The sequence below is a fragment of the Cannabis sativa genome, chromosome 4 (assembly GCF_029168945.1).
Source record: "Cannabis sativa cultivar Pink pepper isolate KNU-18-1 chromosome 4, ASM2916894v1, whole genome shotgun sequence".
Taxonomy (NCBI): Eukaryota; Viridiplantae; Streptophyta; class Magnoliopsida; order Rosales; family Cannabaceae; genus Cannabis; species Cannabis sativa.
In genome coordinates this window covers 68,406,187-68,431,252 of record NC_083604.1, presented here as the reverse complement: position 1 = coordinate 68,431,252, position 25,066 = coordinate 68,406,187, and the positions used below count along the sequence as shown (strand labels likewise).

At 28.5% G+C, this 25,066-nt stretch overlaps 1 protein-coding gene and 4 long non-coding RNA genes across 14 annotated transcripts; 4 read left to right on the top strand and 1 right to left on the bottom strand.

Annotated features, from left to right (window-relative positions):
• The first annotated feature begins 1,571 nt into the window (after positions 1–1,571).
• On the top strand, positions 1,572–5,437 carry LOC115696946 (uncharacterized). Of its 10 annotated transcripts, none has more exons than XR_009687443.1 (10): positions 1,815–2,356; positions 2,838–2,894; positions 3,075–3,142; positions 3,552–3,637; positions 3,802–3,944; positions 4,067–4,173; positions 4,271–4,312; positions 4,519–4,604; positions 4,891–4,976; positions 5,047–5,437. It is a non-coding gene; the product is annotated as an uncharacterized LOC115696946 (long non-coding RNA). The 10 variants fall into 10 exon arrangements; XR_009687441.1 differs by having other exon boundaries at positions 1,820–2,356; positions 3,888–3,987; XR_009687440.1 differs by having other exon boundaries at positions 1,821–2,356; positions 3,888–3,944; positions 5,019–5,437.
• Positions 5,438–11,907: 6,470 nt separating this feature from the next.
• Positions 11,908–13,096, top strand: LOC133037343 (uncharacterized). Its single transcript, XR_009687437.1, has 2 exons — positions 11,908–12,162; positions 12,698–13,096. It is a non-coding gene; the product is annotated as an uncharacterized LOC133037343 (long non-coding RNA).
• A 531-nt stretch (positions 13,097–13,627) lies between these two features.
• On the bottom strand, positions 13,628–14,424 carry LOC115713944 (uncharacterized). Its single transcript, XR_009687438.1, has 2 exons — positions 14,290–14,424; positions 13,628–14,137 (listed from the first exon to the last, which is right to left on the bottom strand). It is a non-coding gene; the product is annotated as an uncharacterized LOC115713944 (long non-coding RNA).
• Positions 14,425–14,432: 8 nt separating this feature from the next.
• LOC115713943 (probable beta-D-xylosidase 6) lies at positions 14,433–17,893 on the top strand. The gene is given in 7 exon segments (XM_030642430.2): positions 14,433–14,722; positions 14,725–15,372; positions 15,675–15,841; positions 15,971–16,068; positions 16,191–16,541; positions 16,644–17,060; positions 17,229–17,893. Coding segments are annotated over 7 exon segments (2,427 nt in total). The 5' UTR covers positions 14,433–14,572; the 3' UTR covers positions 17,825–17,893.
• A 5,550-nt stretch (positions 17,894–23,443) lies between these two features.
• LOC115714276 (uncharacterized) lies at positions 23,444–24,725 on the top strand. The gene is made up of 3 exons (XR_004011038.2): positions 23,444–23,927; positions 24,132–24,216; positions 24,344–24,725. It is a non-coding gene; the product is annotated as an uncharacterized LOC115714276 (long non-coding RNA).
• Positions 24,726–25,066: the final 341 nt, after the last annotated feature.

Here is a 25,066-nt window from a genome sequence, read left to right as displayed (position 1 = left end):
ACATGATGGAAAATATTATTTTTAATTTATTTATTTAAAATATATATTTTGTGTTAATAAATGCTAATGGTTCTATATTTGTAATAAAATAAATGTCTTGAAATTATTTTAATATTGATTATGTGATCATGATACTCATTTTTAGCATTAAAAAAATTAATTGAACAATAATAATTCATCTCTAATAGGATTGTTAAAAACAAAAAATACTCTCAAAAGTGAAAAAAAAAAACAATGATAATATAGAGAGGTGAGATGACACTTTATTTTTCAAATATCTTATTTTTCATAATTTTTTATAATTTCAATTTTTAATTTCACATAAATAATATAATTAAATAATTGATTTGTCTTAAAATAATAATAATAATAATTTAATTAAGTAAAAAGTAAAGTTACATGATCATTCAACTTATAATATTTATTTAAAAATAAATGCAACAATAATATGATAATAATTTTCCCACAACAAAAAAAAAACTAATTAAAGAGGTGGAGGTATATTCTTCTTTTGCTAATCTCTCTACTTATGTAGTAATTTTAATATTTATTACAAATTATGAATAATGCTAATTAATTAATTAAGTAGTTGTATGTCAATTATTAAAAAAATTAAGTAATAATTAATATTAATAATTGTAACTTATTATTGAAAGTTTAAATAATGTTTTATATATTTTTTTATTAATTTATTAGTGAAAAATTATGTGTGTTATTAGTGACTATTAATTTTGTTTTAAATTATAGTGATAGTGGATTTTTAAGAAAAAATACACCTTAAAAACTTTTCTCAAAAGATATTTTAATAAATTAATTGTTAATAATTAAAAAAAAATTTATATATGTAAGACTAAGAATGATAAGATAAATCATATTTTTTCAATGCATTTTTATTATTTTTTAGAAACTTCAGTTTTTTCTATGATATAACTTTGTAAAAAATTCACATTTAAAAAATAAACTTTTTTCAATAATATATATAGCTTATGATTTTTTTAAGACCGCGCAACGCGCGGCTTTTGTTTCCTAGTATATATATAAAGGAATGCCCAAACAAGTTTATGTGGTATTCTATAACTTTTTTATTCTATTTTTCTAATTTTTTAAAATTTTCATATTTTGTCCAATAAAAAAACACACAAGTTATATTAATTATGTAATAAATTTTCTATTATGCTAATTAATTATTTTTTATTACATAAAAGTTTTTTAATTAATTTTTAAGTGACCTTTGGTTGATTGTAGTAATACTTATTTGATATATACATATATCTGACGTTTTTTTTTAAAAAAAGATATATATATATATAATGTTTTAATTATACTAATTACGTATATTGTAATTTAATAGGAATTTGTTAAAAAAAAATATTATTTTAATTATTTTAACATATTCTGTTTTTTTTTTTCATTTTATATTTCTCTAATTAAATTAGTTTATTATTTTTCTTTGAAAAAATAATTAATAACAATAATAATTAATTGATTAACTACGTAGACTTTTTTTTCTCTTCCAATTTGATATGTGACCTTTGTTATGATTTTATTCAATTTTTAATAATTAATTGACGAACTATAGAGACTTTTCATTTCTCTTCTAATTTAATTATGTGACATTTGCTATGCCTATGAGATCCTATTCATTTCTTGTAATTTATGTGCTCTATAAATAGATCTTTTTCACTTTTCATTATCATCATACCTTTCTTTTTTTTCTTTGTACCAATATCTTATTTCTAATTTTAAATTCGTTTTTTCCTTTAAGTTTGATTATCACAAATTTTAATTTTTGTTTTTTTTGTTATGACAGTACTCAAGAATCAACACTTATCAATGTTGTGACACTACTACAAAATTCACTATTCACGTCGGTCAACGCGACTATTCATCGCGTTGACCGACGTGAATAGTACCATATTAAAGATATTCGTCGTTTGTAAAATGACACAAATAATAAATGATTTGCGTCGGTTGTATATCCCTCACAAATTAGATAACTGACGAAAAAAGTATAATGATTAAAAAAAATACATAATTAGCGTCATTTTATAAGCCTCACAAATTCTTTGTGTGTCGTTTTTAAACCGACGGTAAAGGATTTGCTTAAGTGAGAAAATGACGGAAACCCTCTTAGGTTCACTTACCCCCAAATTTCTTACAGACCAAAATCATTCCTTCATTCTGCGTGAACCCATTTTGGTCAGCCGCCTCAGCTCCGAAGGTCACGCAATTTTGCAGACAAAATTTTTCTCCTCAGCTCACGCAATTTTGCTCTACTGTGCCTCAGATTTTTCCTCCGTCGGCGCCGTAAGTCCCCTACGCTCACGCTGTTGTGGTCTCGATCTCCTTGACCTCCGTAAGTATCCCTCTTTCTCTCTTGTTTTCTCTGCATTATTCTCTCTCTCTCAGTCATGCCATAGCTCAAGTGCAATTTTTTTTATGAACCTAAAAAAGACCCAACACTGGAAGATTTTTACTAATAGAAATGTTTTAAAAATTAAAGCTTTTCAACTACCCAACTCACATGAAGGAATTCTTCAACTTAATAGCCCTAATTTTATGAGAATTAATTTGAGACAGAGATTGAAATTAAATCTGAAGATTTACCGATAATGGATTTGTTGGGAAAAGTCGATCCTTATGTTATTCTCACAATGAAAAAGTCTGGTACAAAAGTCAAAACTAGGATGAGATTTTTTCAGTGTTGGTTTGTATATATAAAAGCTCGTCTGTAAAAAATTGTATGTTTTTCTCATTTTCTTTTTTCTTTCTTTCATTAGGTTCTTAATGATAATTTGAATCTAATATGGAATCAAATATTTGACTTTGTGGTACAGAATGCATTGCATAAAATGTTGATTTTGGAAGTTTGGAACCATGAGTCTTTTGTAAAGGTATCGTTATTCTTCCCTTTGTGTTTCATTTATTCATATCAAGAAATTACTTCTTTATACCAAAAAAAAACTTCTTCATTAAATAAAACCTCAAGAAATTACTTCTTTATATATTACAAAACTTTTAATTGGTTTTAAATTAACTTTAGAACATCAATTTTAGTTCACAATTTTCTGTAGGTTAAAGTACCTGGGGGGCGAGGGAAGCCATCCATAATTGTTGACATTGACAAGGATGAAGGTCTAAGGTATGTACGTAGTACATATAATAGAAATAGTAAATTGTTCTTTTAAAAGTAAATTACATAAGCTACTGTTGTAATTTCTATTGCTTTTTCACAATGCAAATATTAGAATTAGTGTCATTTAGTATCCATATTTCTTTTCTGCTTGCCCATTTGAAAGAAAGTTTTGTTCCACAACTAGAAGTTTCTTCTCTGATTGCTTCTAGGTACTAGGATTTCTTATGGTCCATTCGTTTATTTTTTAATATTGGGATATGGGTGATCTTCATACTAAATGGTAAATACCAAATTTTGCAAACTTGTATTATTATTGATTTTCATGTCACCAAAAGCTTCGATAGTTAAAATTATATTTTAAGTCAGATTTCTCAATCCTTGCTTCATATTGCTTTTCTTTTGTATCCCTTCATAGTTCGATGCTGCAAAATTGAGAAAACTCAGACCGGATTTCAAGTAGAGCAGGGGCTCTGTTACAGCTGGCAATGCTTCTATCATAAGGTTCCCCCTCTTTCTCCCCCAACCAAAAAATAGAAAGTAATTTTGTTTTAAGTGTGGTAATGCAATTGGATATGTTGTTTCTTGTGTCTTCTGTTTTGAGGCTTGTACTGTCTAAATATTAATATACATTTCAGCAACTGGTTTAGTAACTGCGATTCTTGTAGTTTATACTACAACAAAACTGGTTTATATTCTAGGGTTGCAGATTTTAAGTAGCCTTAATATGGTTTGGTTCCTTTATCATGAATAGTGATGGTGCGGCTGCATTAGTCCTAGTGAGTGGAGAGAAAGCACTTCAACTTGGATTGTAAGTAATTGCAAAGATTAAGAGATTTGCTAATGTAGCTTAGGTACTCTTACAAATGTATTGGCTTCCTAGTTCTATTTTACTGTTGCTGAAACATAGCTCAAAGAAGATTATCTTTGCAGGCACTTGAATTCTTCACAATTGCTCCAGCCCTTGTGATTCCAAAATCCATTTTAAATGCTGGTTTAGATGCTTCTCAGATTGATTACTATGAAATAAGAAATTTTTTGTAAGATTTTAGTACTTATAATCTCTCTACTGTTCCTGATTTAGTAAGCTTTTTTTCTTAGTTTCATTCATTTATATTTTGTTCTTTTCCTCTCCAGGTTATAGCTCTAGCCAATCAATAGCTGCTTGGTTGTAATCCTGTAAGTTAGTAGAAAACTAGATCATTTGTTTCAAGTTGGTTTAGCGTGCTATAAGTCTAAAATATATGCTATTTCAAATCTAATTATTCCTACATTTTCTACAATTGCTATAGTATGTTTTATTTGTCCACTTTCATTTGATTTTATTCATTTTGCTCAATGTCTTTATCTACATTTTTTCCCTTCTAATTTTCACGTATTTCAAGAATGCCTTAATGTACATGGTGGGGCTGTATCATTGGGACACTCACTTGGATACAGTGGAGCTAGTATCTTGGTCACATTGTTAGAGGTAATTTATAAGATTCTCATCCCTAGCTCTGCGTACCTAGTTTGATGTTCTAATGTCATTATATAGTTCTCTGGTTTTGTTTAGGTGTTCTCTTATTGATCTAAAATCATTATCCATAATCATATGTATGGTTACATTCTCTAAAATATAATAGACATGCGAAGTGACATTCTTTTAAATATCTGTTGAGAGTTTAGTTGCGGTGGATTTAAAAGACATTGGTAAATTTGCTCTCTCTAGTGTATATAACTTGTTGGAATTTCTGAAATGAATAATGTTGTTGCAGGTACTGAGACATTAAAATGTAAAGTACGGGGTTGGTGCCATATGCAATGGTGGTGGGGGAGCTTCTTCACTTGTTCTTGAGCTCATGTAAGACCTGTAATTGTTTTTGAGCTTATCTTTTCCCTTTAGAATTCATTGTTGTTAAACTGTTGGACAGGTGATGTTGGGTGTTGATCGTCTTGACATGATCAAAGGAATCCCACAGAAGATTTTGGCTTTCGAAAAGTTCCTAGAGGAGAATCCAAGCTGGCGTGATAAAGTAGTTCTACTTCAAATTGTTGTGCCAACAAGAACAGATGTTCCAGAATGTATGTTCATTATCAAAATATGTTCCTACCCACTGTCTGTTATGCCTATTTTTTTTAAGTCTATCTGTAGTTTGTTGTCTAATGTTATTTCAATCATATGACTATCATTAAATTTATATCATCTCGATCAATTTATAAATAATAGAGTTGTTTATTATTGTATAATACAGATCAAATACACACACAATGTTATTGGTATTGTGTGATTAGTTAATATAATCGATTATTAATTTTATGTAAGTTCTAAAAGTTAACTTTTTTTTTTTGTATTATGTATTTACTATTATAAAGAATAATTCTAAAATTTGATAATGTAGGTGCAAAAAATTGTATGAAAAATTTGTAATTTTTCTTTACTTATATTTGTGCTTCATTTTATAAGCGACGCAATAGGTAAGAAAACAAAATATTTTCGTAATAGATATGACATTTTTAAACCGACGTAATAAGTTTTTTGTGACAGTTTTAAAATGTCATAAACAATTTAGCGTTATTTCTAAACCGACGCAGAAAATAAAATAGAAAAGAAAATATTTTGCGTCGGTTTGTAAATGTAGAAAATTGTTTTTTGCGTCGTTTCAAAAATGACGCTAATAAAAAACTATTTGCGACTACGGTATATACGTCGGTTTTTTAAACCGACGTAAATTCATTAAATGACTCTTAAAAACCGACGAGAATCATACTTTTTGTAGTAGTGTGATTAATAGAATGTTGATGTAAGTATTTTTATGTTGATGTAGGGTTCATAGTTTATACTAACATTGAAATATAGACCAAGTATTTTTAGATGGTATATTGATAAAATTATTTTATATTTTTTTTTATTTTGTACACTTGACTCATTCTATTTTTTTTTATATACTTGATTAAATTGTTATTGACAATTTTATATATTGATGTAGGTTGGAATAAAAAAATCTAGAAATATTGGATCACCAAAAGTTAAATAAGATGCGTAAGGCTTATAGAGATTGACAGAAGCATATATGAAGAAAAAAGATTCTCCATACTTGAACCATTCATATTGGAAGAAAAATAATTTATTTTGAAACTTAATTATTATATTATTATACTATGAATAAATGTTAGTATAAATTTATTTACATTAACCAAATAAATAAAATTAGAAAGTTATAAATTTATTATTCTTTTTCTTTCTTTTAATTTTTGGAAATAGAAAGATGTAAATCTTAAGATTGGTAATTTTTCTTCTATGGTAATTTACTTTTATTATCTCATTTAACCTAAATAATATTATATAATAGTGAATGCAATTTTTAATATTATTATTAAATGATTTATAATATTATTTATCAAATTAATAATTTATATTTTATTGTCTCACTTGTGTATACATTAATTGTTAGTTGTATTGGGAGTTTCTTTTTTAAAATAAAAAATAAAAAAGTGAACTAAGAGACTATAGCTATAGTATTTATAATAAATTTATATAAAGGAAAATAATTATGAGGAGGTGATAGTATATGTATGTATTTGTGTTAAAGAATAAAAAAGAAATGAAATGTAATATAATAGAAAAAGAAATATATAAAATTCAACAATACGAGGAAATAAATACGAGAAGAAAAAGACACCGTAATTTGTAAATAAACTACAATGCACAATTATTATTAATAATAATGACAATTATATTTTGGTTAAAAGAAAATTAACTTTTTTAAATTGTAATTTTTTAATAAAAGCAATAATAATTATTTTCTTAGATTACTAAAACACACTATTCATTATCCAAAAAAGAAAAATAAAATAAAATGAAAATCTAATTAGCAAGCATATTATTAAATAGAAGGGAAAAATAATTAAAAAAAAAATATACTCATGATCTCATTAAAAGATTCAAAAATAACAATTTTTTACAATAGTATAGTTATTTTTAATTTTATTATCTATTATTATTAATAAATATTTTTTTTATCTAAAATACTATTAATTAATTAATATTATTTAATAATAATAACGTACAATCATAATAATATAAACTGAAAAACAAAATTAAGTAGCATTGTTATTGCAATTAAATTGTCAAAATATTTTTTATTATTTTAATTAGTCTCTTTTTTATTTATTTCTTTTATTTATTTTGGTATTAGTTTTTTTGGGAAGACTAAAGGTATTGACGTAACAGACATTATTAGAATTGAATATATATAATTTTAATTACAATGAATTTATTTTACATTTTTTAGGCTTTTTTTTTTAATTTTTAAGAAGTAAGTAATGTTATTGCAATTGAATTATCACAATAATATTTGTATGTCGAATTAATGTGTAATTTCTTTTTATTGTAAATATATTATTTATTTAATTACATAATGAAATTCAAAATAAAATTCTAATAATATGATACATTTAATATTATTATAATAAGAAGAAAAGCACACTTTTGAAATATTTTTTACCAAAATTTACATATAGCATTAACAACTCACATTAATTGCTCATCAAAAGAGAATAAATAAATCATTAAAGTAAACAAGAAAAATAAATTAAATAAATAAAGGAAAATAAGGAAGTAAAGAAATTATAAATCTTCAAAAAAAAAAAAAAAAGAAGACAAATTGTGGATAAGTTTCTTGAAATTCAGTGAAAATTATTTATATCATTGACTATCTTGTTTTTTATTGGAAATTATGCTTCTTCTTCTTATTCTCTTTGTTTATATTTTCAAAAAAATATGTATATATTAATTATATTACATACATAATAATTATATAAATATTTATACTTATTATGTAGTGTTTAATGTTTGATAAGATTTTTTTTATGCAGAAAAGAAAAGAGGCCGAAATTATTACTCTTTTTTATGCATTAATTTTTTTTTTTTAATAACATAACAACTATAATTAAATAATATCAAAAATTATAATATGTATACTTACTAAGAGAATATTATGCACCATTTAAAATCATAAAATTAGTGATTTTATAATTAAAGCACAAACTCATAATAATAATATTAATAATATAATCTATCAATTAAATTATATGACTTAAATATTTTAGTATATTATAATTATAAATTTATTATATTTTAGTATATTAATAGATTTATTAAATTATTAATTTTTTTAATATAATTTTAAAATTTATTCTAAAAATATAAATAATTTTTTTTAATATAATATCCAATGTAATATTATTATATATATAATAATAAAAAATTATTCTATTTTTTATTTAAAAATAAAAAGAAATAGTAAACACACCATTTATAATATTTTACTTATTTAGTAAAAATATTAACAACTACTTAATATATGAATTTCTGAAATAACTAAATATTCATATTTAGATTTTATTTTTCAATAATTATAACGATCGCGCGAGCGCTCAACCAACTTTATAGGGTATCTATCATCTTAATTACCACAAGACAGTAAGACAAATATACATTTCATTATGAAAGTAATTAGTTATATGAATCATGACTTTCCTTTTCATTTAAAGTAGAAATTTCACATCCACAAAATAAAATATAAAAATTTTCATAAATTGTATGTCAAATTGTTTCTTTCTATAAAAAAAAAGTCTAAAAATTATTTTAAAAACAACTACATCATCAATCACAAGCTCAGTTTATTAAATTCAAAAGTTGTTATCTTTTTCCTTTATTTTATTATAAAAACACATGCAATTTTTTTTTTTTTTTGTCAAGTCTACCATTTAATATTTGTTACAAAATTGTTATCTTTCTATGTAATTTAAAATTATATTTTTAATTTCAATATTATTACTTTGTTTATAATACATATATCAAAATATTATATTTTAGATTATATCACTTAATAAGTATAATATATATGTATAATTTATAAAAGTTGGACAATACCGCGCGAAGCGCGGCTTAGTTCCCTAGTTCTACAATAATACTCAATTAACTAGTTAGGGCTTTGCTAATCCATTTCTTTAATTCCAGGATATTACAACTGTGGTATTGGAAGATGTTATATATATATATATATATATTTAGGAACTTTAGAATTAAGTAGGTTATTTATTGATGACTAATTTACCCTTTTAGTTTATTTTAGTCTAATAGGGTGTTGGAGGGAAAGATGGTAATTTGCCAAATTTTACTTAAATAAGTTTAAATTAGTTATTTTGTTATTATCCTTGTATTCTTATGTTTTATTTAATAGATAAGCTAGATTTAAGAATTATGTAGAAAAACTTAGAAATACAAAAAAAAAAAAAAAAAAAATCAATTTATCTCTTCTCTTCATCTCTTTCTCTATTCGACCCAAGAAGAACCACAGAAAAAACTCATCAATTATATTAATTTTTTTGTCCAATCCTTGTCAAGTGATCAACCCTACGAGCAGCTCAAGGTTGGGGGCCTCGGATTGTCGAGCAATTTCTACTCAAGTTTACTGACACACTTAAATTTGGACTTGAGGTTAAAAAAAGTACAATTGTACCACATAGTATTTGTCAATATATAATTTGGTAATAACCGTCGATAAACAAGAGTTATTACTCATGGTATAGTAAAAGTTATTTGATTACATGCTAAATGTAATTATTTGAGAAGCATGAGTTAAGTTATGTTTGCAGCATACCATGACTATACGTTAGTAGTGTTGTTTATTGAGTAAATATAAAGAAAATTCTTATTAGCATTAATGTTTGTTCGGGAATTCTATTCGTTTTGAATCAATGTTTGGTGAAATATTGATCTTCTAAGATTTTTTTTTTTTTCTATCTTTAATTTCATGTTTCGAATTAATTTTATCAATTGTTCACAATGACAATGAGTAGCTAAATTTTTAATTAGGGTTGTGAATGGATATTAATTGACACTTTTCTATAGTTTTAATATAATTTAGTTCTTCCCTAATTTTTTATGTGTATTTATTTCATTCGTTTTTAATTGTCTTATCACTAATTAATTGTTTATGATTTCAATACAAAATCAAAAAATGAGTGTTGATTATGCTATAGTGAAATAAACATAGGTTTTGATATTAAATGAAAGTATCTTTATGGCTTGTGTAATAATTAGGATTTCTATATTTAATGCAAGTTATATGTGTAATTTACCACAAAAGTGTAGGATTTTACCATATAATGTAGGACTTTACCATATAATTTAGATTCTATATATCTTAACCAAAATATAAATTGAATTAGTTAACTCGCTATCACATAAAAATTAGAATTAGAATTAAATTATATTAAGCCATGATAAGTAGATTCAATTGAAATTAATTACCCTTAACTTTGATCATTGTTATTTTTTTACTATTTATTTATTTTCTTCTTAGTAGAATTTAAACATTTTCAATTATTATAGTTATTAGATAGAATTAGAAATTTAATTTACTTAACTGCAGTTTTTGTGGGAATGATACTTTACTTTTACTATTATTACTTACAAACAATACGTGCACTTGCATATTAAAATATTCACAACACAAAGATTACAATAAATAGCTTGAATATCTATTTCATGATAAAATTGAAATATATAAAAATTACTATCCAATTCCTTTAAGTGTTACTAATTCCTTCTCGAGCTTCTATAAGAAAGCCATCTATATGTTGCATGACATCTATACCAATGATTTCATTATTCAAAAAAACTTCTCACCAAACACCAGCGCACATCAAAGCCATCCACTACACCAAAAATACGAATTAGTACCATTTTAATTGGTGACATTTATATAAAAATGTTACAATAATAGTAATTTAATAACATTTAATCAAAAATGTCACTTTAATAAGAATATATTACATTTTAATTAGTAACATTTTTAAAAAATGTCACTTAATGTATTTTAATGATATTTGATAAAAAAATGTTACTAATTTGTGAATATTTACTGTTAATATATAATGATATTTGATAAAAAAAAAATATTACTAATTTGTGAATATTTACTGTTAGTAGTTACATCTGTGAAAATGATACTAACATTAACATTGAATATAATAACATTTTGAAAGTGTTACTACAGTAATAGTAAGTATATTTTTGAAAAAAAAAAATATATTTTTATATAAAATAACAATTGTCAAAAATAATATAATAAAACAGAAATTAAGGGCCAAGAATAATTATCTTTTTTACTCCATGTACTTATGACACTATACTATTATGCCCCTTAATCTATTCAGCTTATTACAAATAGTCCTTGTATAATTTTATATGCATACATTTAGTCCTTCTGTTTATTTTGTTTAAAAATAACGTTTGTATTGATGATGTGGTATTATAACAAAGGATAGAGTAGTAATTTCATCTCTTTTTAGAGGGAAAATTGACTATGAGGTGGCATAATAACTGACAATGAAAGATGATTAAAAAATAATTTCATAACCTTTTAAAAAAATTTAATAAAAGTAATTTTATTAAAATAATTCCAATCGTTTTTTAGCCGTTCAAATTAGAAAAAGGCGTAAAATTAGGATTCTACAGTATTTGAAAAGATGGATATCACTAGAAAGAACATTGGATTTTTGGAAAATTAAGGTGATGATATTCTACTTTTTGGGATGTTATTTTTCATTTTTTTTCCTGTGATTGTAATTTTTATGACTTGTAATTTATTTTCTTAATGGTATATAATTTTTCAACTGAATTAGATAGAAGGATTATACTATTCCAATTGATATATTTTAGGGATATTTTTAACTACACTTATAAATTAAGGGGCATTATAGTATAGTGTCATAAGTACAGTAACTAAAAAAGCTAATTATTCAAGGGCCAATGACATTTAAAGAAATTTACACTGGTCCTATTTTTCACCGTCAATCTCTTCAGAATTGCTCTATGCCATGGAGATCAACGACATCTTTCTCTCTGCGCATGTCCCAATCATTGTTGCCTTTGAATGTGCTCAGCGACTCGATGACACATGTTTAGGGTTCTCACTCTTTCACAAATGGTTTATTCGACGAGGCTAGAGAGACTAGATATGGGTCTTGGACTCAAGGTATCAAATTTGCTTTCACACTTTATTTTCAATGTGTTGTAATTTCACATTTTTTACATGTTTTAATATCTGATTTGAAGGGTTGCATAAATTTTTATGCATCTTCAATTGTGTTCATAAATTTATATCGCCTTTGCTTACCTGCGTGGAGATTTGTTCATAAATTTATGTAAGTGTTGTAAAATCTTACACGTGTAGAGATTTTTTGAATTCATTTTGGCTTTTACTGAATTACAGAGTTACAGAATTAATCTTTTTGGTTATGAATTTACTCTAACAGGGTTATTCATTCGCTTTTCGTGATTTTGTTTAATTGGGGAAAAAAATTCGATTTTGATAAACTGATGATGTGTTTTAAGAGGTATTTCTTTGAGGAGGAGAGAGATCAAAGATGAAAGTGAATATCTCAATTAGGCTATTGAGAATTAGATAGAATGGTATTTCATATTGCTTGATTCTTTCATTTTGATTTAGATAAAAAAAAATTGTATGTTTGAAACTTGAGTTTTATTATACAGTTTTATGAATCTTGCAGGTTGAGTATGATCCTAAGCTGATTACATTCAAGCAATTTGTGGAAGTTTTTTGGTCTAGTCATGATTCGAGGCTAGTATTTTCTTACTTGATAATCTTTATGGTTTGATTTTTAATGTCTTAGACTGATATCCAACTGATGTTAGAAAGACAATCGTTCAAGGAATCAGCCTAGAAGCTGATCTAGTAAGCATCCAAGCCATGATCCATCTATTATTTACAAACTAAATGTAGCTTCAAGTAATAGCTTGACATACAAATTTATTTTTGACAGGCACTCCCCATCTTGGTTTCTATTTTGTTAAATTTGTTCCTTTTTTTTTTCCTTACACATTTTACAGAGCAACATGTATGGTGTAAAGATATATGCGTTCATATTTATAAATGTTTGTCTTAGATATTCAGTGGTAGTATTGTTGTTTCTTAGTATCTCTTTTATTGGTTGTTGTTGAAAATGGTATACATTTGTGTTAGGTCCTTTAAAAGTTCCATACCATTTTCATTGTCATTTGAATCAAAGATGAGGAACATTTCTGTCAATTCTTATTATTTCTTTTACATAGTAATTATCAAAATTTGTTTGTAGTAGCAGATTTGACATATATTTTTATATGAAAAATAATACTACTGTATGATCTGTTTAGTTTTTCTTGTAATTTTATTTTTATTGTGTTAACTCTTACTTGTAATACTAATACCTTTTCTTGTAACTCTTATTAATATTTGATTGGTGGTTTTGTGTTTGGTGTAGCTATGCTGGAAGATTTTTTGTTAGGAGCACATTATCTTTATCTTAGCTACTACCGTATCAAACAGAGCAAGTTGCAGAAGAAGACTTATTTGGATGAAAATGAAATCATTACATCATCGGGCAAGTTGTAAAATATTGAAGAAATACTAGAAAGTAGGGTTGTACAAAAAAATTCGTAAATTGTCTAAACCGAATAATCCGTCTAAACCAAACCGAAAAAATCGATAAAAATTACAAGCCGAAATAATTCGAAAAAATTACAAACCGCCCAATCTGTTAACTGGGCAGGTTGAAAATAGGTCCGATCTACAGATTTCCTCATCCTCCAAAACAGCACACTCATCCTCCAAAGCACGAACACCGCTGACAACAAAAACACAAAGCAAAAACACTCAGATTACTCACCACACCACTGACTCACCTGCAAGGTTTTCTTTTAAGTATAAATAAATAAATCAAGATTTTACTGCTATTTATCTTAAATACAGCATTCTTAAAATCTATAGCCAACATTATCATGTTGCATAATTGTGAGTGGATTAAAGGAAACAAATTTGTGTCAAATACATAAATAATCTACACCAAATCATCATCATCATAAGAAATCCAAAGCACTTACTCCTCCAATAATAAGAACCATTATTTTCCCATTGTTACTACTGTTATTGCTTCCCCAGTTTTGTCCATCCTCTGTAATTCCATTTATTAAGAAAGTGACAATGAATAAAAACTTATGAATTGATGATTAAAAAGTAAAAACTGGTGTTATAACACACCAGATATGCTATGAGGATAATAAGAATAACTCAGGAGTCTTGTTTACACAAATACACCACACTCACAGTCACAAAGCTTCTATTTCCACATCATGAGTATTAGTTCCATTCTCCCATTTGAAGGATATGAAACCTCAGATTTTCTTTTGTTTGTTTGGAGAAAAATGGTTGGTGTGGAATCCGAATCATATTGCAGTCGTCTCACTCACTCTTCTTCATGTGTCATTCATTCATTCAAATTAAGCAATTTCATAAAACAAAACCTCTAAAACAAAGCCAAAATAAGTAAAATAAAAAATCCACTGAAGCCAAATCACATAGATTGCGACACAACTAAGAAAAACATTCAATGATGCACTACTACAGTTACACTACTATAATGGCTCAACCTTTGTTTTTTCTTCTGTCTTCTCAACACAATTGCAAAACATGGCTACTCTCTCCACCCTTCTCTTCTTCTTCTTCTTCTTCCTCTTCAAAATCCACTCTGCCACCATCTCCAATTTCCCATGTAACCCACCTCACCATAGCTCCTACCCCTTCTGCAACACCTCACTTTCCATCTCCGCAAGAGCTCACTCCCTCGTTTCTCTTCTCACCCTTCAAGAAAAGATTGGTCAACTCACCAATACCGCTGACTCCATCCCCAGGCTTGGTATCCCTCCCTACGAATGGTGGTCCGAATCTCTCCACGGCATCGCCACCAACGGCCCAGGTGTCTCCTTCGGCGGTGTCGTTTCGTCTGCCACCAGCTTCCCCCAAGTCCTTCTGACGGTGGCTTCTTTTAACCGGACCCTCTGGTTCAGAATCGCATCGGCTATAGGGGTCGAGGCTCGCGCGATGTATAATGTTGGGCAAGCTGGGTTGACGTTTTGGGCACCCACTATTAACATTTTTAGGGACCCCAGATGGGGGAGAGGCCAGGAGACCCCTGGGGAGGACCCCGTGGTCGCTTCGGCTTATGCTGTTGAATTTGTGAAGGGTTTTCAGGGAGGGAAATCAACTGTTGGTGAAGAATTTGGGGAGAAGAGAGCTTTGAAAGATGATGGTGGGAGTGATGATCTAATGGTCTCTGCTTGTTGTAAGCATTTGACTGCTTATGATTTGGAGAAGTGGGAAGGTTTCAGTAGATATAACTTCAATGCCGTGGTAACACTTTTTGTCTGCCAACTGGGTTTGGGTTTGGTTTGTTTTAGCTTTATATATCTTCTTTTGACTAGATGTTTTCTAAATTCAACAAATTTTGATTCGTTTTAGCTAAAGATATCTTCTTTTGATGTAGTGTTGAATAATTTCGTCTGGGTTTGCTTTGTTCTAGATTAAACTATACTCTTTTAATACATGATTTGCAGAACTCGTCCGGTTTGGTTTGTTCTAGCTTACGATATATTATTTTTATGAATTGTGTATGTTAAACTCAACTGGATTCATTATGTATTTCTACAAAATAGATTACGGACCAAGATTTTGAGGACACGTATCAGCCACCTTTCAAGAGCTGTGTTCAGCAAGGAAAAGCTAGCTGTTTAATGTGTTCTTACAATGAAGTTAATGGGGTTCCTGCTTGTGCTCGTAAGGATCTCTTGGATATAGCTAGGGATGAATGGGGCTTTAAAGGGTAATAATAATATTTTCAGAGTTCTAACCTCTAATAATAAAATAGATAAATGCAATGCAATGTTAGAATTTTAAGTCACTTGATTGAATGAGCCTCATATGTACAAAACCTTGATGCTATGAAGTACAGATATATTACTTCTGATTGTGATGCTGTGGCCACAGTATTTGAATATCAGCATTACACCAAAAATCGTGAAGATGCAGTTGCTGATGTTCTTAAAGCAGGTCTTGTACATTTTTCTATTTCGAAATTATATTCCATTAAAGTTGTTAAATTTTTCCAAATGCAAATGACTAGTTTCTCATAGAAAGACTTACAGATCAACCTGCCTATCTGCTATTTGCAGGAACGGATATAAATTGTGGAACATTCTTGTATCTAAATACCCTTTCGGCCATCGAAAAAGGAAAGGTGCAAGAGGAAGACATAGACAGAGCACTTCACAATCTTTTCTCAGTTCAACTACGTCTTGGATTGTTTAATGGGAATCCTTTGAAAGGGAAGTATGGAAAGTTGGGACCTCAAGATGTTTGTACCTCAAAGCACAAGAAGTTGGCCCTTGAAGCGGCTAGGCAGGGTATTGTGCTTCTTAAAAATGATAAGAAGTTCCTACCTTTAAAGAAGGGTATTGATTATTCCTTGGCTGTTATTGGTCCATTGGCAAACGATTCAAGTAAATTGGGTGGTGGCTATACAGGTCTTTTTAACTGTATATGATATTGATTTACAGATGAATTTATATCATTAATATAATCAAATTCTAGGCTTTAAGCTAAGGAGTGGTTTGTTTGTTCACTAGGAATTCCCTGCACCTCAAAGAGCCTCTTTAGTGGATTTCAAGAGTTCGTAAACAAGGCATATTATGTAACTGGTTGCCATAACGCATCATGTGACTCTGATGCTGGCTTTGATGAAGCAATAAGTGCTGCAAAAGATGCTGATTTTGTTGTTCTCATCCTTGGCCTCGATTTATCCCAGGAAACAGAAGATCTTGACCGAGTTAGTCTTCTTTTACCCGGCAAACAGATGGCTCTTGTTTCCCATGTGGCTGCTGCTAGTAAAAAACCAGTGATTCTAGTTCTCACTGGTGGTGGACCTCTTGATGTATCATTTGCTGAAAAGGACCCGCAAATTGCTAGCATTCTCTGGATTGGATATCCCGGGGAAGCTGGTGGAAGAGCACTCGCAGAAATCATCTTTGGAGATGCAAATCCAGGTATGGTTTATAAAATTTATGATACCTGTCATCAAAGGGAACCATTTTCAGCTCAATTTTAGTTTTTTAAAAAATGAGTTGCTGAAGTATGTGAAGCAAACTATGACATTTTTCTATTCCGGTTTTCATCCATATATCTTAAGACTTGATCAAGCTTACAATTTCTAGGTGGAAGGCTTCCTATGACTTGGTATCCGGAGTCCTTCACTGATGTCCCCATGAACGATATGAGAATGCGAGCAAATTCTTCCCGTGGCTATCCTGGAAGAACCTACAGATTCTACACTGGAAGCCAGGTATATTCATTTGGACATGGCCTGAGCTACAGCACCTACACTTACAAATTCTTGTCAGTTCCCAACAAAATAAGCTTATCAGAATCTTTCAAAGCTGGATCTGATAAAAACATACTACACCAAGGAGAAAACCAACTTGATTACATAAGCATTGACGAGATAGAGTCTTGTAATTCGTTGAAATTCTTTGTGGAAATCTCTGTGATGAATGCAGGAGACATGGATGGAAGCCATGTTGTGATGTTATACTCTAGATTGCCAAAGGTTATTGATGGGGCTCCTGAGAAACAGCTACTGGGATTTAACAGTGTACATACTTTTTCAAACAGATCTACAAGAACAAGGATATTAGTGGATCCATGTATGCATCTTAGTTTTGCTAATGAGAAAGGAAAGAGAATAATGCCTTTGGGTGATCATATATTGCTGTTAGGAGATTTAGAGTATTCAATTTTAGTTCAAACTTGATCAAATCTACAAATAACAATATTACAGATTACATTTTGTCGTTAAAATAAATTGAACTTTTTATCCTCATTTGATATTTTCAATTTTTCTTTTGTTTTCTCCATTTTGAATTTGATTTTCATGGGCCATAATATTTGTATGGATGTTACTTTTATTGGCAACAATGGCTTGAGGTTAAGAAATGGCATGGGAAAGGGTTTGGGGTATATTTTGGTCATGCATTGCATGTTACCAAAGCTGATATTTTTGGGCATCATCAAGAGTAGGTGACAGTCACCTACTAATTAAGTGACGACTCATATCACCCATGCATTTTATTCACCTCGAATTTTTAGCATTTTTGGATGTCTGAATACGCTCAAATTAGGTGTGGTAACACCCGTCGAGTTGGTGAGATTTGAAAATCAAATGGTGATCATAAAATTCTATAAATAGGAGACTTTGCTCACTTGTACGTAAGATACATTATTTTCATTCCACATATACTTAGCTAGAAATACGAAAAAGAGAGCAAAATTAAAGCATATTTGGTTGTTTCTACTTTTTGTTTTCAAAAAAGTATTTCTAGAAATGATAACAAAAAGTCATTTTTGAAGTTATCACAACACAAGTTGTGTTTGGTTAATATTTTCTAAAAATAATTTTTATTTTAATTTTTGAAAAACACATAATTACTTTGAGATTCTGATACGAACAAGACCTGATTAGGACCCAGACCTAGACGTCGGATTCGAACTTGTTCACGTACACGAACCCCGAACACGGACCTAGACCTAGACTCAGACCTCGACCCAAACACCGGACATCAGACTTTAAACCCCAAACCCCGGACACCGGTCCTAAATCTAGACACGGACCCTGAACGTAAAAACGGCCCTGAACCCAGACCCCGGCCCCAGCCACGACCCCAAGCCCCAACCCAAACACCAGACATCAGACTCTGAACCTTGTACCCCGAAAACAGACCCAAACCCATATCCCAAATTCGAGACTCGAACCCGGACCCTAGACCCAGACCCGAACCTAAATTCAGACTCCGAACGTGGACCTGGTTCCGATCCCGGACCTTGAACCCCGACCCAGACCCTAGCCTTGAACCCCCGACCCCAGACTTGGACCTAGCTCCGACTTTATGTCGAACCTTGAACCCTACCCCAAACCCCCGGATCCTGGCCCCACCCTAGAAAGAAAGTGATGAGAGAGAAAATAATATATATGAGAAAATGATGAGTAGAATGATGTGAGATAAAATAGAAAAAAGATATTGACCAAAAGTGAATTATTTTTTTAAAATAGTTGTTGTTCTCAAAATTCTTATTTTTTGTAACTTTGATTTTTAAAAACTATTTTCAAGGCCTAACACACTTAATTGTTTTCAAAAAATATTTTTTTAAAAAAAAAAAAACAACGGTTTTTTTAGATATGATGTCAAACATGCAGTTAGTTTCCCGAATATAATTTAAGATAATTTTATAATACCGACACCTTCTAAATTTTAGATCACTTTTTATTATTTTGGCATATAGGAGAGTTTTTTTTTAATCTAATATTGTTTCATGATTGTGTATGTTGTAGTTATAAAAGACTACTTGTAAATTTTTAGAAAATTCCAAATAAATTTTATTTTCAACATCATAAACTATTCTTAATTTTTTTAAAATTTACAAATACTACTATAAAATTATAACATACATAATAATAATAACTAAAAAGTTCTCATAAATTACAAAATAGACAGAAAATATAGATAAACAACCTTTTAGGGCACTATAAATTTTCCCTATAACTTACTATTAAAAAAACTTAAACCTGACCCGTGTATATTATTGGAAAAATCTATTTGTAAAACCCCCGAGGAAGAAAAAAAGTAACAAAACGTAAATAAATTAAAGAAGGGATGATCTCTTGCCAGATATAAAGTGTGTGTGCTTCCATATTTATTTATTTATTTATTATTTTTTTTTTTGTTGAAGGAATTTTATGATGTAGCCTTTAATTTAACTAGTAATTAAGTATGAACATGTAGTAGGAAAGTCTAGCACACACGCACATATTCTGTATACATATATAATGACTACTATTAGTTGGTTTCAAGTGGCCTCTTGATTCTTTGCTCGACCAAATGAGTTTTCAATTAATTCATTTCAGATCTAATAAATTCCTCTACTTTCGGTATTCAGAAGCCAAAGTTGCGAAAGCTGAATCCAACCATCAAATATTCTTTCCAACGTAATAAAAACAATAAATCTACTTTTAACCTTTTGCTTATAGAACAAGTATATATATAATTATTCATTTTCCTAACATATCCTTATGGTACTATTATTTTATTATGTACAGTTAGCTTTGCCAACATATATTTAATTCTTCTTCATTCTACTTCTAATGAAAATAATAGATAAAGCCTGCCGTTTCATACCTTCGTATCAAACCCACCTAAAATCAATGTCTTGGATGATATGCATATCAATTATTATCACACGCAAACCTTACCCAATTATTTAAACCTAAAAATATTAAATTTTCACTTGTCTTCCCCTTTTTAACTTTTAAATATACTAGAACACTCAACTCAACCGTGTCAATATATTTCCTCCAAAAATAACTTTCTCTTTTTGTCCTGTGATGTACTTTCACGGATGTATTCTGTGATGTACGACAGCTGTTAGATGGGGAAGTTATTTGATTTGAGAGCTGGGATTGATCTAGGGGTAATTAGGGTTAAAAAATAGTAACGTACCCTGAGACTCATATAATGTACCCTGAGACTCATCTAGCCAAGCCGATAGGCGAAGGGCCGAAGGATAGAGCGTGCAAAGTAGATCGTGCACCTGTCGTGTGACCCGTTGGTCCTAAGCAATGTCTTGCGCGGAGCGACCCACCTAGAAACAGCTCTCCTTTCTTTTAAGGGGCACTAAAATGGAACTTCACGGAATACATTCCGTGAAAGTACATCATAGGACAAAATCGTATGCTTATATATTTGTATGTATATATATGGGTGCATTTTTAATGGATATTACCCATGAATTGGTAATATTAGAAAAAATTAAGTTTTTATGATTAATTTTTCTATTTAATTAGAAAAAAATTCTCATTTTTATATTTATGGGCTAAGGTTGTTGAGTTGTTACATTAGCTTAAAAAAAATAGGTAAAATAATGGTAAAGAAACTTGAGTTTAACTTAAATATTTTTCATATAAATATATTTTTGATATAATGCAAAAAAGATATATTTTTTGATATTTTTTTAAATTAAGAAGCTAAATTAAACATAGAAGTTCAAATTTGTATTTTATTATTCGTTATCGGATCAAAATTAAATGGTTTAGTATTTTTAAAATTAATATTTATAATTAAATTTGTTTAGTACCCATTAATAAGTAATACCCATTAAGAAGTATTCCATATATATATATATAAAAAAAAAAATTGATTTTTTATATGGTAAAAGATAATATAAATAATAAATAGTGTAAATGATCAATACTCTACAAATTTTGAAATGAGAACATTTACTTACATAGTTGTATGAATTTGGGTCATTTACTATAATTTTTCTAAAAGGTTACAAATCAAAATACCATAGAAGAAGTGAAAAAAAAAAAAAAGAAATCAAGTGCATGTTTGGCATCGTAACAAAAAAATATTTTTTGTATTTAAAAACAGAAAATTATTTTTTTAAAAACAGTTAAGCATGTTTGACATTGTTTTTGAAAATAGTTTATTAAAAATAAAGTTAAAGAAAATGAAAACTCTATAACAATAAATGTTGTTTTATGTTTTTAAAAACAATTTATTTTTTGTCAATATTTTTTCTTCACTTAATCTCACATCATTATACATATCATTTTCTCATATTATTTTCTCTTCTATCACTTTCTCTCTCACTATTTTCTCACCTTATTTTCTCTCTCATCACTTTCTCTCTCCTTATTTTCTCACTCATCAAGGTCGTGGTTCGAGGTTCGGGGCTAGGATCGTGGTCCGAGTCTGGGGTCCGAGGTTCGTATCTGGGTTTGGGTCCTTGGTTCGTACTTGGGTTTGGGTCCAAGGTCGGGTCTGGATTCGGGATCCGTGTTTGGGGTATAGGATCAGTCTGAGATATAGGGCTTGGGTTGCTCTAGCTCCGGCTCCGGGGCCGAGCCGGGCCTGAGTCCGAGGTTGGAATTTGGGGCCGGGTTCGGGGCCGGGTTCGGGGCCGACTTTGTTCATATCGAGGTCTTAAAGTATTGAAGTATTTTTAAAAAATAAAATGAAAAGATTTTTTGTATGAAAACATTAGCTAAGCACAATTTGTATTTTAAAATTTTAAAAAACTGTTTTTATTCTCATTTTTTAAAATATGTTTTTTTTTTAATAAAAAACAGAAAATAATGACAAATATGCTCCAAGCTTCTCAACCAATTATGAAACTTAAAACTATTTTAAAATTTTATATTAACACAAACCATACACTTCACAACAGAATATGGAATTAAAGTTAAAAATATAGATTCCTTTCACATATTATAGATCATACACCATTCTAAATGAATGTTATATATTTTGAGTTGAATTTGATTCAAAATATACCATAAAACTATATTTGATTTAGTTTTTGTATTTGTGCTTCAATTATAAAAAATAATATTAGTATTAATGCTTATTAAAAATACACAAAATAATTAATTTTATTTATATTATTTAAATATTTTATAAATATAAAAATATTTTTTATTAATAAATAGTATTAATGAATGACAAAGAGGTAATTAAAAAACTGGTATTTATTGTGCACTAAAATTTGATTTATATTAATTTTTGTGTTAAATTTAACACAAGTTTAGCTTGAGTCAAACATTATTGGAATTAAATTTTAGTAAAATATTCTAAAAATAACAATACACCACAACATTTACCTGATTTGGGTAGGGTGTTCGGTCGTTAGAGAAAAGATTTTTCTATGGATATAGATGAAGCGAGAGACTTGAGGCACTATGGAGAGAAAAATTTAGCGTTAGGATTTAAGAGAAAGAATAGGCAAAAGAAAAATTTAGATCTACTTCTTCATAGAGACACAAAGTAAAGTAAAAGAGAAAGCGTTATTTTTTTTTTAATTTTTATTAAATAAAATAATAATAAGTACTTGTATTAAATAAAATAATAAAATTTTGAGAAATTTAAAATAATTTACAAGAATAATATTCAAACAATTTATTTCACATGCGTATAAAATAAAATAATGATGCATGCGTATAAAATAATTTATTTTTGGCGTGTTTAATTTTTTTAAATTTTTTTAAATTTTTTTAAATTCTTAAATAAATATAACATACATGACAATTAAAAAAAAATTATCTAAACAATTATTTCAAATAAAAAAAAAATACATGAGAACATATTTTGTTAAGAAGTGTTTTGTAAAAAATTTCAATATTTAACAAACGGGGCACACCATTGCAAATTTGCAACCATATTTCAGAGAAGTCATTAATCACCTGTGCTTAGACCCAGTAAACCTGGTCCCTCTAATAACTGCTTCCAACCAATCACAAAACAACAAAATTGGAAAAATGAGATTTCAAGAGTGTGTCCCATTTAAGGGGTCTATTATAGAATTTTTTCCAAAAAAATGAAACCAAGTTGGAGAAGTGTTCATATGAATTTACAGAGAGAATAAATTCAAAAACGGCAAGACGTGTCAAAACCTAAAAAGTGAACCCAGAAAAAAAACAGTGTAGTGTAAAGGAACTAAATAGAGAATGAAAATGAAAGAATAACTTTATTAAAACGCGAACATAAAAAGCAGAGTCTATTTATTAATTATGTAAAAGACTTGAGGTAGACATCATAGGGTTTAGACTATTAAAAAAAATAAAGGAAAGAAACTATTTTGTTTTTGGTATAAAGTCCTTCCACACCAACTCAACTCAAACACAATAATAGTATTTTGTCCACTCATCACTTACTCCTCTTCAGTCTTCCCCTAAATTAAGCCCTTTCTCTCATTTGTAATACTTTACAAACTCTTCAGTTTTGATATCTCTTACTTGGTTCAGATCAGAACAAATTAAATCATCATGAATGATCCAAAATATGCTTATCCCTACCCTGCTCAAGGTACCTCATCATGTCTCTTCTGGGTATACCTGTATTAATTACTTTTTAGTTAATTAATTTAGTAGTAATCTTTCTTTTACCTTTTCCTGGAAAATATTTTAAAACAAATCACAAATCTTCAACTTGAGCTTAGGTTAATTTGTCTTTGATTTGATTTTTATTTCTTTTTAAAAACAATTATCAATTGGTTGGTACTGTTTTTAGGTTACTATCAAGGCCCTCCTGTAATGGCTCCTCCACAATATGCTGCTCCACCACCAAGAAGAGAACCAGGATTCCTTGAAGGATGGTAATTAATTACTAATTATACTTTTATTCATATCACTCTTATCATTATTATTATTAGATTAAATTATTTATATATAATATTCTCTTACATAGATCTGTTTTGTTTTTTTGGGGGTGATATATCTCAGTCTTGCAGCTTTGTGTTGTTGTTGCCTTATTGACGAGTGCTGCTGTGACCCCTCCATCTTGTTCATATGTTAATATTATAAATATATTAATAAGATATATATATATAAATGTGTGTGTGTGTTGTTTAGAGGATCATGCATATGTAGAACTATATAGACAATATTTATAACTTTTGTTGTGGTGTGATAATGCTATTATATATATGCTCGTGAAGGATTGTTTCCTTATCTGCTAGCTAGATCATTCTTCTTCTGTAATCTATGGTTTTTACATACCTAGCTACAACAATTTAAGACCTTTAAGTTTGTGATCTTCTACTTATATATTTTGTTTCAACTTTATATTTTAAGCCTTGTTTGAGATTAATCTAGTTTAGAAAAATTTATAAGAAACTAAAATTTGAAACATATGTATGCCCATTTTCTTAATGCCAAGTTTTCTTTCTTTAGAATAAATGTCATTATTAACGTATGTCTTTCATTTCAAGTTAAGAAGATAATGAACTTTCGTTTGATTGGAAGTAATAAAAGGAAAAGAAAACAATTTTTTAGAATGGACTTTCTACTAATTCCACCTATTTGGGTGGAATGACTATTTCATTTTGATTCCAATGCAAGATTTAAAAAAATTAAAAAAAAATTATCAATTTTTTTTATGCATTTTAAATTTTATTTCAATTTTCATTCTTATTTCCATTATTAATATTTTCAATTCTTGCAACC